Below are 15,406 nucleotides of genomic sequence, written 5' to 3'. Positions count from 1 at the left end.
ATATATATAAAGGATGGGGTACAAATCTGCTAACCATATACTTTTTCCCAAAAAAATGATGTTCATTTTAATTAGTACTGACTCAGACCTCCCTTCACTCTTTATCTAGTAATCACAGCCAGGCACCACCCAGTGGTTAATCTAACCAGCATAGATTAGTTAAAAATACAAAGTAGATCAAAAAGGGCAACTCCAGCAAAAAACAGTAACTATACAGATCCTGCCCACAAAGACAGACACACACACACACGAATATATATTAATAAATTAGTGACAGTGCATTTGCAGGTGCTCTAGTACAACACCCCAGGCAGCCCTGCACATGCAAGGTCCCCATTATGTGCATGATCACCCACTTGGGCAGTGTGGCTGGTAGCCCTGTCAAGACGTCAGATACAGTGGCAACACAGAGCCAAAATGAAGCTGTCCTAAACTCCTCTTTGGCTCCGATAGCCCATATAGCCACAATTGCATATTTGCTACCCATGTATTGTCACAATTGGCAGTGTTCTGTCCACTTGCTGCCCGCATATTGTAACAGACTATTTGCTGCCTCTGTATTGTGTACAATTGCCCATTTGGGGTCCATGTATTATTTAGATTGCATTTTTTGCCCAAAGGACCATTTAAAAAGGACTAAACAAGTATACATTTTGTCCCCAATAGGCCTGCCCTAATCAATGGACACCACTATAATCCTCCTGTTTTAATCATATTTATTATACACAAACACTTTTTTTTTGTTCCTGCTTATTAGTAATCATTTCATGATTATTGATGTATGGGGTGGGGGTGTAAAGAAATACAATTTAAAAAAAAATGGCTTGGGTATCAACTGCACTAGGTACACCACTGGCCGATGGACCTACATAGCAGCAAGCAACTAGCATTCGCAGAAGGTGGTCTACAATGAAAGCCTCGCCATTTCTCTCATGGTTTCATTTGAGTGTGGGAACGACACAAAAAAGAATCAGTTTGATATACTAGCTAAGTTCCTGGACACATTTAGATATATTTTGTCTATTAGGTCACATTATTATGCACACAGGAGTTCTCATGCATGCAAAGAGATCTAAAATAGCAAATGCTGTACAGAGGTGTTTGAGCAGGATGTAACAAAAAACATTGCTTCATTAGGAGGAGGAGGAAACAAAAAATAAAAACTTAGTGATATTTTTTTTATTGAATTAAAGTGAAATTGATAATTCCCTCATTTTGCCCACTATGAAAACAAAAATGTATGCACAGAGTACAACTGAGAAGTGTGGACATGATGGGAGTCTTCATTAAACAACAAACTTGTTCTTAGTGAGAGAATTGCTCTTTGTGGCTGTATCTGCATGTGCTTGATAACCAATGACTACCTTGGAAGACAGGCCAAGTCTCTCCTTATACACACGACTGCAAAAAAAAAAATAAAAAAAATACTGTAACTTAACAGTAGCATTTTGGTCATACCAGGTGTTATTTCCCACAATAAGCTTAGTCATATCTGCCAAAACATACAAAATCTGCACATTAAGTTAAATCGACAAGCATTAAACGAAGATGGGTCAACTGACCAGCAATAGAACTGCAGGATAGGATCCATTTGGGGAACTCTGCACCCTCACGTTTAAAATAGTTTAAATTAGTTCCCTACTCCCAGAGTGGTGTAACCTGAATACACTGGGATAGCACTTCAGCATAGGGTGGGACCAGGCTGCCTCCAGGCAGGGAGCTGCTCTGTTCTCAGAAGTGTGAGACACACATGATAGAAACTGTTTTAACAAATATTCTCAGGTCGGGTTGTCACTTAGCCAGGATGGTATAAAATGGTGCTGGTTACGATTTTATCAAATAGGAAAAATCAATAGGATCATAAAGCCAGATTCTTATTAGAAAAATGTAATCACATTAGCGCTAGAGAAGTTTTATACTAGGCAGGCCAAAGACTGGCAAAGGTCATTTTTAAAACTTGTGTTGCTCTTTTAGGTTCAGCACAAACTGCTACAAATCAGCCGTATAAGCTTGCAGAGGCTTGTTCTTGTGTTGCACCAATAAAGTGAATGCAAATTAGAACTTTTACACATATTTCCTCATAAAATGTAATTTATGTTTACCATATTAGGATCGCAGCAGACCTCAGAGAAAATTCTGAGCTGAAAAAAATCACATTTGCAGCCACACAGTGATGACCACTTAGGAGCTGCATTCAGGCAAGTATGCAAAATTAGAAAAATGCTCGCACCAATTCTCCAGGATTCTGAATATGAACCATTTAAGAGCATTTCTGCAATTAATAAAAAAAAAAAAAAAAAAGGTACAGCGCAATGCTGACAGACTCTCTTAACAGTATAGAAGCAAATGCTGAAATTGTAGACCTCAATAGTCCTTCCACACCATGGATCTTTGGGCTTTCTGAGGTAGAAGTTAATTCAATAAACTTGTCAATGAGAATTTGCATGCAAGAAAGCAAATGAACAATAAAATAGCATATCAACACATGTTTGCAGCTGTTGCAGCCTTAGAAGTGCCAAGATCCCACAGGCCCAAGTGCTGCCGTTTTTTTTTTTTAAACTAAAAACACAGTCATTATCTATATATCCGTTTTACCTTCTATTGTAATGACTACTGTAAAATGTAATAATATTTGAGCAACCCAAATGGTCCCTTAACATTTAATCAAACTACATCTTGTCTTGCTCTCATTTAGTATCAATAAAAAACGATTTTCAAAACTGTATTGCTTTATTGTATATAGGTTGAATAAACCATTTACAATAAAGTATTAATGCTCCTTAAATAGCTTATGCTGGGAACCTCAACTTGTCAACTTAATGTATACCATTATTAAAACTGCAATAATCAATATGCTTGGTTTCTCAACAGTTAAGCAACCAACAAGTGTAGTTTTTCTTTGCAAATGCTATATAAAAGTGAATGCCCCTAGCTACCCCAATTCCACCCCTCTTCAGATAAGAGGCTGGGGAATGTGCATTGTTACATTGTCATTGTGTCCTTGTCACCATGGCTTGTTACAAAAACGTACCCTGTAAATTGTTACAGCATGGTTACAGTCACATTTTCAAACTATCTAAAAATGTAAACTGGTACAAACTTTCTGTTCCGATGATGTAGTGGGCTCTTCTGTTTCATCAGAATACTCCTCATCTAGCATGGCAACCCCCACCCATTGTTTTTCTGGGTACAGCCTCTCTCCTGCTCACATACATGTACCTAGCTGGCACCTTCCACATTTTGTGGCCTGTATAATAGTTTGGGAACAATATTACCTTAGGCTACAGTTCAAATGCTGGTAAAACATGCGAGTGGATTAAAGTGCCTCTAAAGCCATTTTTTGTTTTGGACAGTCCGGTGATGGTTTCAAGCCCCTGTTGGATTTTTATTGTTATCTGTCTCCCAGTTAGGTCTTCCAGAAAAGGACACGTGTTCTGGTGACAACCTTTAGGAAGGGATATCTCATTTTTTGAGAAATTGCTCCAAAATACCACCGATCATATCCAACATACTGTACCTAGCCTGATCAAACCAAAAATTAACTGGGATTGGGCAATTATCCGATAATCATATCTATGAAAAATTGCAAACCTAAATATAAAAGAGCTAGAACTCACCCAATGTAAGTGACAGCCTCTCTGTTTTCTGTCTCTCTAGTCCAGATTGCAATTTTGTCTCCTTTTGCACGAATGTTAATTACAGCTCCACAGACCTCCTCACTGTATTCATCAAAAGCTTCACCAATTAGACACAGCAGCTGGAAGAGAATAATGGTGAAATATTGATTTTAGATAGCCACATATATATCTGAAAGGCTTACAGGAAAGAACATTTAGGTACATAGGAGATTCAGCATACGGGGCTACTGCCAGCACTGCATACAGTGGTCGCCGAATTTCTACCAGGCAGTGGTAAACAGTTTATACGATCATTCACATTCAGAGCCGACAAGAAGGCAAACAGGATTTGTCTTGCCTTCCATTCAATTCAGATTCCGTATCTGTGCACAAAGCAAACGGTTTTTCCCATAAGGCTCACAGATACAGAAGCAGTGGAGTTTTATTGGCACTATGGGGACTCTAAAACCTTGCTGAAACAGACATTCGCCAAATATACAATTCCATATTTCAACGGCAACATCTGAATGGATGTTGATAAAAGGTGGGCATTTTGTTTGTCAGGAATTAATGTGTATGTAAATGGACAATGGTCTACTTATTTGGTTCCTTTGGGCCTTCTAAATATACCATTTAAAAAGGGTTTTGTTAGATCTGTTGGAGAAGGTCAAGAAATACATGTTGATCTTACCTGAAATTTTCCAAGTTGCCTGTGCCGACTATCATCAATAATATTGTTTGCCATCATTTGAGGACTACACAACGATATGCCTCTATTTGGAGCGGGGTAGCGTTCTGTAGTCCAACCTGGTTTCTGTTGCAGATGGGCAGGGGGGTAGGAATAAAGCAGTCACCACGTTTAACCACGTCAGGACCACCAAACTTATGTAAGCAGTACGGTCCTGAAGCAGTTATACAAATATCACGGCTGCTGTACCATACCAGCGTTCGGGCAGCTAGAGAGCCGCCTGATTGCTTGTATGGAGCTGGGGAGTGTGTGCCCCACCTCCAACTAGCCCAGCCTCCGCTGTCCCCTGTGCAGGCTGAGGACTGGCACAGCAGGAGGGAGATCAGTGCATTTCCAGGTGCCTGATCTTCCCTCCAATCACAACCCTGCAGTGATGTGTATTATATCACTTCAGGGCGTCATTTTGCTGGCTGCTGTGGGTGGAGAAGCATGATCTGTGTTTAATCAGCTTCTTTGGATTCCATAGGTGACATTAGCCCTGATGTCTCCATAAATAGGACCTGCCACATCCCTTTGCTATCACATGGGTGGGAGGCGAGGGGGGGGGGTGTTAGCCCACTATGTGACAGCAATAAAACGTAAAACAAAAAACGTTAAAGTCTCCTCCCCCCAAATGCATACAAAAACAGTTTTGGGTATTGTAGTTTTTTTTTGCCATTTCACAGGCGCACATAAAAAAGCGCTAAAGCATGTGTGGTATCTATTTACCAGATACAACCCCATGTTTTATATTTTACACAAAAAAAATGTATGCATTATATTCTGTTTCTATGTACTAAAATTCATTTTAGGGTATTTTATCTAAAAAATATTGGTTTGATAAACATTTTGCAAATATCGTGCAACATAAAAAATTGCAACTAGCTTTTTTTTCATATTTTACATCTCTCTCTCTCCCCCCACACGTTTATATTATAAAAAATTATCATCTATCTACACACATTTTTATATTATACACACACATACCGCACACACACACGGCTGTTTTCTAACAAAAATATTATATCTATCTCAGAACAAACTTTTCAACTGCACAGAGAGCTAAACATGTACAAATTCCTCTGTTTTGCAACAGTGAAAAATGTAACATGTCATTCATGTTCAGTAGCTGCTCTGCTTCATTCTTGTTTAAACTGCACACAATGAAGTCACCGTATGTCACCTAGTCTGTTTTTCACGTTGCCCAGTGATATTTTCCACACCATAGGTGTCCGTACCTTTATAGCCAGAACACTACAGGAGACACACAAATAAAACATTTCAGTTATCACATCCCTGCAAAACTGAAGGAGTGGAAAGCTATAAAAATGGAACCCACCCAACGTTCTTTTCGATGGCTAGTTTACTCTAAAAACACAATACAATACATGATAACTGTACTTATTATACACTTACCGTCTCTAGCCAAAGTGTGTCCAAATCACTATGCCTTTGCTGCTTTGACAGAGTGATCAGCCATCTCCCACCTCTTTTGTTCCTACTGTCTTCCCACATGGGTTCAATGCCATCCTGCACATGATATTACATATACCATTACAACAATGGTGGTCATGATTTGTTAAAATCATTGACATTCTTCTTTTAGATTAGCACAACACGGAAGTAAAAAAAAAAAAAAATAGACATTCTTAATTGAAGCACACAGTCAGCAAAATACTTTGGCATTCAGACATTTCCTAGTTGGATAAAGTGACATATTTTAAGGAGTCAGTTATTGTTCACTAAAGCAAAACAAACGACAAACGCACTCAACAATTTGTTACCAGTTATACAGTAAGGTGCACACAAAATGGGCTTTGAACAGTAGAACAGTAGAAAGGCATCATGGCACACTCACAAACCAGCATGTAAAACAACTTGTCTCACCACTAAGGACAATGACAGAGGTTTGGATACACGTCTTCTTGAAAGGATGTGTAAGCCGCACTGCCGCGCCAAGGCACCTCTTATAGTGCGGTCCTAACTCTAAACTATGAGAGTCTCCATCTTGGAGCACATGGGGGCAGAAGATATCAAATTGGGTGCAGGTCTGTCAGGAGGACGCCCAACCTCCTTAAAGGTACAGAAACACACAAGGGATCCCGCACATCCCATTGGCAGCTGAGAAACCCCATGCGTCGCTGCACCAAATCGGTAAAGAGTTAGGACCGCACTATAAGAGGTGCCTTGGCGCGGCAGTGCGGCTTACACATCCTTTGCAGAAGACGTGTATCCAAACCTCTGTCATTGTCTTTAGTGGTGAGACAAGTTGTTTTACATGCTGGTTTGTGAGTGTGCCATGATGCCTTTCTACAGTTATTGTAGACTGTTAATTTGGTTGGCTGCATTCATACTATTGTGCACATTTTTTTAATGTATGTTAACACTTAGTGTTGCTGCATGGCCATTTATTTTCAAATGGCACCCCATGTGCATACATGGCAAAAAAAAAAAGGCACACCCTGCACTCAGCAAAAAAACTACTGTAAGTATGGGGAGGGGAATTCCCAACTTTGACAGCTGTCAGCAACAGATGTGCCTACAGGGGGATTTCATCAGGTCAGAAATGGAGAATTCACCCACTGGGTACAAGGTACAAACAGAAACAGGTTTGTCCCTAGACCTTGGCCAGCATGACTGCCAGGGTGATGCCTAACGGCCCAGGCCATGTGAAATTCATGTTGCCTATTTCTACACACAGCTTAATGTCAGCCAAACCACATTGATCCCTTCCTTCTGCATACTGGAGAAACAGAAGAAAAAAAAAACCCACCCACACACTATAGGCGCAAAACCAGGGTCCATCTAGTATAGAAGACTGGAGTTAGCTTGCTTATTAAAATAATAAACATTATGTTTGGTAAGAAGACAGATGGGACTAGATGGAAGGAACAGTCAACACCACAGGGCAGCTGCCTCTCCCTGCTATTGCATGGCTGTTGAGATCTTTTACTGTCTCGCCACTTCAAAGACAACGTTTTTCTTAAAAAGAAATGCGAGTGCTTCCATTTAATCCCCGATGAAGAGTTTCGAAATGCCCCGAGACACGGAACATGAACCATTGGTCTGCCTATTTTGTCCAATAGAAGTCTGCCTCTCCTGACGGGAGCTGCTGACTCCATCAGCAATAGAGATCTAAGAGGTTCTAACCTTTTCTCCCTCTATACTATACTAAAACATGGGAGTAAAGTGTGACAGGGGTTCCGATTTAAAAGAAGGAACCTAAAGGAACCCCCCCCCCCAAAAAAAAAAATACACCACAGCCATGTCTGGCTGTCATGCCAAAATCTGTATCAAGCAATGGAAGCCAGGCAAATAGCATTTTTAAAAGGCCAGTAACATCAACCTCAGTTCTCTCATGAAAGACTGGTTTTATGTGAATGGTAGGCGTTTTCTCACCTTAAATATTGAGTAGTCACAACCAGAGGACAGTTTGCTTGCTAGCTGGATATGTGTGTAGAGTCTGAAGGAGAGAAATCACAGATGGTCATCACTGCAAACCTTTTTACAAACATTTACCACCTTCACCCCCCTTATCCCCAAGTGAAAACAAATATTTCAGACCCTCTAGTGGCAATCAAAGAAATCCTTGTTCAAAATGTCTTTTTGTATAATAGCTGTAGAAATATTTTGATCTTATAGGAGCACCACTCCTTGAAGCTGAGGTCCCCCAAGCAGCTGGAATTTGGCTTTAAGATGAGAACGTCAAAATGTTTTAAAAGGTCATTTAAAATGGATGCTGCTCCTTGATGTTTAAAACGTTTCCCTGCAGAATTATCTGGTGCCCCGAGCACTGGCCCTGATATTCTGTTTTAGGGTGGCTCCTTTCCCTTGCAAGATTCCTATAGAGCCACCCTGGTGTGTGCGCATCTCTGCAAACACTCAAGAATAGCATAGCAAACCACTCCCCTGTTGCGTGTTCCACCTTCTCCCCTCCAAACTACCAGATGGATAGCTACTGGGGATTGTTCTGTCCCTTGTCATTTTGTACTCAACAGGAAGTTCATGGAAGTAGAGCTGCGAGTTGGAGCCAGCCATTTGGAAACCTGATTTCTAAGCGCTTGGGCATGAATTTAAAGAAATACTTTTCTGGGCAATGTATATTTGTTGCATCTAGATTATTGAAAAAAGTTTGAGATTAATACTACTTTTACTGCTTATTCTAGCCATGCAAGTTATTAGTTGATTGTTTCAGTGAGTCAATTCACTCGCTGTCTGCCTCTGTTTCAGTGAGTCATTTCACTTGCTGTCTGCCTCATTTTCTTAACAGAATATTTACCAGAATTATTGCAAATTGAGTGTTTGCTCTCTCTAATGGCCAATCTGGAAATCACTACATGTAATACCTTAACAAAAATGTTGAAGAACAAGCATGTAGAAATGTGAAAGTCACATCAGGAACTACTTTCATGTAAACACATTGCTATCTTTTGAGGGTGTAGACTGGCATTACATACTAGCAAAGACAGATTTTTGCTCCCTCGTGGACTGCCATACTGTCCCAGATTGCAAATAGGAATTGTTTATGTTATTAAACCCAGTACTACACACAAAGCCATTTTACAAGGATCATCATTTCAAAAGATGATAACTATTACCAGGTCTTTAGAGATCCATTGATTCACTGTATACCTCTTGTATGTTTTTTTTAGTGACCAGCATGCCAACAACCTCTGAGAAAGAAACCTTTTGGCCAAGAATAGCACAGTGTGAAAGTTATAAAGATCTAGAAAAAAAACTCCAATACTCACCTTCACAACTAATACAGAAATTGAAAGAAAAAAAAAAAGATACATTTCAGAGTTGATACACTTACGCCCAGAAGTCTTCCACTGTGTTAAAGGTTGTCACAAGACGCAAGTTACACTGCCATGGTTGGCTTTTGACATTTTTAAAGAACCAAAGAGCCCACCTAAACAAATGGAAAATACAGTTAAGGGGGAGAATGAACTCTGCCTTCCTTTTTTTCGGCACAGCTTCCAGAGGACAAAATCACTAGTCACCAGTATTGCGTGTGGCCTCAAGTTTCTTTCCCCATTACTGACCTGCCATGCACATTGTCTCTGTGTCGAGGTGGTCATCTTGGTAGAGGTAGGTCTCATACAAGAGCCTCTAGCAAGGAGAGCTGCAAGAAGCACAGTAGTAACAAAATCTCACAGGCAGCCAGCACAGTGCCATAGATCTCATACTGCAGATATACAGCTATATAGGTTGTATGCACAGGAGTGCCTAAGCACCCTCACATACCAGGATGTGCATTTCAATTTTTTCCAGGAGGAACTGCAGACAAAAGATACATTTTCAGTGTACTGCTTAGGTTTATTTAACATTTCTATATATCCCCATAACATAATGAATCTTCACCGAGTATTTATTGATTCACTTTGAATCTTTCTAAGCCAGGAAAGGTAATTTAAGGTTACCCTGTTTAGAAGATCTACAAAAGCGATTTGACCCTTATGTTAATTCTTACCTTTTACTGGCTTCAATTTATGCAAGACAGGCTCCTATCAAGCTGTCTGCAGAGTTGTATTACACTAATCTGGAGTGTTGGTGGTAAGGCACTGGTCCTGTCAGTGTGCTCAGAAATGTGATCATGCCAGTGCATGCATTGTTCCATCTCAGATCACTTTCTACACATAGTGACCACAAACATTTCCCTGCTGCCTGCATATCCAATCAACAAACGGAAATGCTAGGGATTTTAAATGCAAAGCCTTAGAGTTTCCGGGTAATCAATATATTTCACAATATAAGTGGACATTAGAAATATAATTATAACTCTGCTAGGTTGGGTATGAAGCAGTGGGCAGAGCTGCGGAGCACAAAGGGAAGTACCCATTAGCATATAAGACCATGCCATTTTTGAGTATTATCAGACAGTCTTATTTCCTCTAAAGGATTGGCAAAATTTTGGAAAAAGGGTGAGTGGAGGAAACCTCTGCCTATTCAAAAGTAGTGAGCAATGAAGCAAGGAGCTGATGGAGCAAAGCATAGAACAATGCAATCTCGGTTCCTCCACATCCATGCTTATTAGATCAGTTACAATAGCATGCTTTAGTGAACTGGCCCTTTAAAAGAATTATGAGAATTAGGGAAAGTGATCAGAAAGAGATGCAAAGTAGAGCAAGAGTTGTTTTTCCTTTACTTCTGAAGAGAAGACTCTTTTTAGGGGACAGTCTCATAGCCATTATTGGGCACAGCTACCTTTGTTATAAGATGCTTAGACCTTGACTGCAATTCTGTGAGAATATCTGCATAACATAAGTGGATAGACAGGGGAGCTCTCCGCACACCTTGCAGCAGTCCAGGCGAATAAGGAAGATGTGCTCGCAGTGACAATCACGCATTGGCGCCGTGTAAATACAAAGTAGAAAAGTAAATCACCAGCACTCAGCGATATAATTCAATATGTCCATTTATTGGACAAAGACGTCACAATAGTCAGAGCCAACTTTTGAGACCGCACAGGGTCCCTTCTTCAGGGCAGACGTGACGTGCGCTGAGTGCTGGTGATTTACTTTTCTACTTATCTGCATAACATGACTTGAGCTCCCCAAATACAAGAAGCATTTCTTTCTCCAAGGTTCATGGTTCTCACTGGTGCCAGCTTTCCATCAATGCTTATGAGATGGCCACCTTTGAAGGTCTTCTTTAGTTATTTCACAGCCCAAGGATTAGGTGTACCTGCTTTGGAGAGGATGTTTCTCCACGTGCACTGGAGCAACCACGTCCTTTTTCTTTCTTCTTTTTTCATTGTCTCTTCGGGGAAGACCTTTAAATGTTGCCTAAAGAAGGAGGAAATTGCTCTACCAAAACAAATCATATACGACTGTGAGCTCAAAGATTACTGAAGTCAAGTGCAGCATGAACACTGGGCAGTGGGCAGCTTATATTTGAAATATAGAACCGGATCCAAACATGGGACATTTCCAAGTGATTTTCTTAGCTCACCAGTTGTGTGAAAGTAGCCACCACTCAAATTTCACTGACATAATGGACTACAATCTCAGGTTTCGTTTACGACTTTGTATGGAGATTGTGGTCCATCACGGGAATGAGCTTGGAGCGGTGGCTACTTTACAACACACACATTGACCATGGGGGAACAAAAGTAGCCCCCCTCCAGAAGGAAGGACTGTGTCAGTACCAATTAGAGGATCTACAGCTAAACGATTTACATTTTTGTTAATAGTTAAAAAGGCACTTGAATGCATTGTTAAAGGTTCAAAAGGAGAACTAGGAGGTGAGTGAAAAGTCATCCTCATAGTTCGAGCCGACGTGCGACAATGAAACTGTCACACGTCGGCTCAATAGATCGGGAAGTGAGCGAACACACACCGTCGCTCGCTCTCTTCTCGATCATCTCCCTCCAGAGAGCAGTGACTCAGTCGCAGCTCCCTGCAGGGATTTCCCCCCCTCCCCAATCCTCCAGCGCTGACTGGAGGAACGGACGGGGGAGGGGGGCAGGTACAGCTGGCTCTGCCTCTAGATAGGCAGAGCCCGCTTTCATTCACGCAGTTGGGTGGATCTCGACAGCATTGTCGGGATCCGTCCTGGCTGCAGCAGTCTCAGTATACCGCGAGCTGTAGCTCGCAATATATTGAGCTTTGGGTCACAGGAGGACGCTAGTATATGTCCTCCCGTGACCCTTAGAGAACTATGGGGAAAAACAGTTACCCCATAGTTCTATTTAATTAAAAACTTTAATTTAAGTTTAGGGTTTTTGTAAAAGCATCTTTTCCTTAAAATGAGGCTACCATTGCAGACTTCTTTCTGCAAATTCTAATCATCCGACTGTCACGCAGAACCTCTTGCTTCAATAGTCACTAACTTAGAACAAGATTTCAGATAATATTTTCTATTTTTGCAAACTTAACCATTGAAGCTATTGGGTTGCAACACCCAGGCAACTAGTATTTTCAGAAGGTGAGCAATGGCAGAATTCATTTTTCTAAGGAAAGGTTTATTTTAACAAGGCGCTCAAGTAAAAAATGTAAACATTTGTATTCAAAATGCACATGTGCTGGATCATGCAAGTCAAAGCACAGGTGTACCTTAATCTTTTTCAGTTTACACATGTCATGTTGCCCCAACTTTAATCCCAGAATTTTTACATCCAGACATATCTGTTTGTCAAAGCTCACACAAGAGATAGAAATGGGATGGTCTTTTCCTCCACTAATAATGATTTCATGGTTATATGCCTGGCCAACTGCTCTTGGGGCAGCAATCAATAGGGCAGATTAGAAAAAAGAATTCCCTATTACCATTGTTTACCCTGTAATTACAGTAATGTCTGCCAGCACCTTCAGCCACTACATTTCCCTGCTGCCCCTTTAATCTCCCGATTTACATGAAAATCAATGTTCGGCCAAGCTGAACTTTCAAGTTTATCAGAATATTGACCTGCATGTACATACTACAGTTTTATGGGCAGCTAAAAATCTCTATTTATATCATTATTTAGAAAGTCACGAGTTCAGTCTTCACAATTGCCATGAAATTTTGCAAAGTTAAAAGTCCACATGCACTATATTTGGCCAACAGAACACACCACAGCATACAGGGGGTTACTATGGGCAACCCCATTATGTTTGTGCGTTATGGTGACTATTCAGAATAAATAGTAACATACTACAATGTACATATATTGCACTTTGTGGTCCGTGTTCCCTACTACACCGATCGTGTAGTAGGGAACACAGGTGCCTTAGTGTCACAGCTTAACTGAGCCACAAAATTCAACCCCCCCTATTGGCTAATCACTGTAATGGGCTGCCTCACTGACAGATATCAATGTACAGTTGCCAGCATCTGGCGTTCGGCTGTTAGTTGCAGCCGCCTCTAATATCTTCACCAGTTTTTTTTTTCCTCCTAGAAAAAAAAAGAAGATTGGCATCCTCAAGTCTAATAGACCTTCCTTAGACATGATAACTCACGGTCCTTAGAACACTGGAGCAGAGGGGGAAGAGAGGCTGCAGGGACAGGGTCTAGAAGCCAGGCAGGATCAACATTCAGGTGAGCATATCTTTGTTTGTTTTTAAGCTTCCTGGACAAAAACAGAACTTATCCTTCGCAGTGTGGGGGTAGCTGCACTGCAAGGCCTATGCCTGAAGTTCTTTAAAAGGAGAACTATGGGGTTAAGGCTTTCCCCCATAGTTCTCCTTAGGGTAACGGGAGGACACAAACTAGTGTCCTCCCGTCACCCTAAGCTGCTAAGACGCAGCAGCTGAAGCGGGAGGAGGGAGGCAAACCTAGACTCCATGATTTAACACAAGAACTGTGTACAGAACACAGGTCAGGTCTAATTTTTTTAAACTACTCCAACCCCCCCTTCCCGTCCTCATTCTCTACAACAATAAGGGCTAATATTTATTTATTCTAGGAAAAGAACTAGGGAGGCAAACTTAGACTCCTTGAGATAACACAGGAACTGTGTACAGAACACAGGTCAGGTCTAAATGTTTGATATGACATAAATATAACATAATTTTGCACTTATCGATATATATTTAACAGCTCAAATAGAGAAGTTGATAGTTAAGGTTTAAAAACACATAAATCTTTCCTCTGTCTGCTCAACATAGCCACAGAAACTCATCTGAGACCAATACATATGGATTTTTTGTCCTCTAAGTGTAGCATGGGCGGTTACTTTACATAGACAACAAACTCATCTTTGTATTGACACGGAGAAGCCATCAAAATTTCCAAAACATGCAAGTAGGAAATCCCAAAGTTTCTTGCTGTGTTTAAAGGAGAACTATGGGGTTAGGGCTTTTCCCCATAGTTCTCCTAAGGGTAACGGGAGGACACAAACTAGTGTCCTCCCGTCACCCTAAGCTGCTAAGACGCAGCAGCTGAAGCGGATCCCGACAATTATGCCGGGATCCGCCCAGCTGCGTGAGTGACAGCTGCCTCTGCCTATCTAGAGGCAGAGCCAGCTGATAGGAGATTCCTCCATCCACACCGTTCAGCGTAGATGGAGGAATCTGTTGCACTTTTTCCATCTGACCATAGAAAATCTATTGGTGTATGGCCAGCTTTAGGCCTCATGCACATGGCGTTTGAAGCTGCGGGTGAGGATTCCTGTGCATTCTTGTAGGAGGAACCGCAGGTACGTCCATACAGATGCAGCCGCCGTGCCCCTTCAAGTTAATAACAGGTTGACGGTGGCTGCGTGTGTTAGTGATTCTCTGCAAGTAATCATAGCTGAAATAATCACCTGCAGATTGGGAGGAATGCAATCTGCATCCAGGTCTTTTTTTGTTTTGTTTACTTAAGCAGGTGTTAAAAAATAAATAAAATAAAAAACAAAAAACAAAACACACACTTTGAGCATGCAATAAGGTGTGCTGGCAACACAGATCACCAGCTTTAGTTCACAGATGGTTCAAATTGGTGTGCTGAAACAACCATTGGAGGTGCAAATAAATGGCACTGCATATTATGCATCATATGCTGAGGTAATGAACGGAAAAATGCACAATGTTTCCATGTTACCACAATGCACAGCTCTGAATGTTCCCCAAGCCAAATCACTTAAAACCATAGTAACAGTACTGCTCCCTTATCAACCTAGAAACTGCTTATAGGTTGTTGTTTTTTTTGGCTGTAGTAGCCTCAGTTCAGTGTAATGGCTATGCACTAGTGGGTTTAACCAATGATCTTCTGAATCATTTTTCTTTATGGTCCCTAGAATTGGGCAGGGGAGGAGAAACCCCTTTGCTTCCATACATTATGCCATATAAAAAAGGTATCTCATCTAAGGTATTAACTACATTTTAAAGATTCTAATTACTGGTAAGCAAAGATGTTGACATGCCTTACCCTGGCCAATTGCCAACAAAGGGGTTAATTATTTTTACAAGTGGTTAAACTGTGCAATTCAGCTGAAATTTTTTTTTTTTTCTATATTTGGCTAAATTTGTCTTTTTTTAAAATCAAGCTCCTGAAGACCACAGCTGCTTACAACAGAATTAGCACACAATGCATTTGTTTCTCAGACAAAAAAAATTACAGCAATAAAAAATGTAACTTAAAAGCTAGAGGGAGGGGG

General features: G+C 40.8%; 1 protein-coding gene across 1 annotated transcript in view; it reads right to left on the bottom strand.

Annotated features, from left to right (window-relative positions):
• Window positions 1-1,209: 1,209 nt before the first annotated feature.
• The window catches only part of LOC108792889 (eukaryotic translation initiation factor 4E-like), a 14,766-nt gene continuing 569 nt past the window's right edge, over window positions 1,210-15,406 (bottom strand). Inside the window, exons 2-7 of the mRNA XM_018563771.1 lie at window positions 11,032-11,132; window positions 9,161-9,256; window positions 7,744-7,807; window positions 5,761-5,874; window positions 3,618-3,757; window positions 1,210-1,401 (exon numbers count right to left, since the gene is read on the bottom strand). Of these exons, the coding sequence (XP_018419273.1) occupies window positions 1,287-1,401; window positions 3,618-3,757; window positions 5,761-5,874; window positions 7,744-7,807; window positions 9,161-9,256; window positions 11,032-11,132 (630 nt within the window). The 3' untranslated portion in view covers window positions 1,210-1,286. The remainder of the gene's footprint in view (window positions 1,402-3,617; window positions 3,758-5,760; window positions 5,875-7,743; window positions 7,808-9,160; window positions 9,257-11,031; window positions 11,133-15,406) is intronic.

Source organism: Nanorana parkeri, unplaced genomic scaffold, assembly GCF_000935625.1.
Source record: "Nanorana parkeri isolate BGI_ZX_2015 unplaced genomic scaffold, ASM93562v1 scaffold694, whole genome shotgun sequence".
Lineage (NCBI taxonomy): Eukaryota > Metazoa > Chordata > Amphibia > Anura > Dicroglossidae > Nanorana > Nanorana parkeri.
Note: the sequence above shows the minus strand (reverse complement) of the source record. Positions and strands in the feature narration are given on the sequence as shown.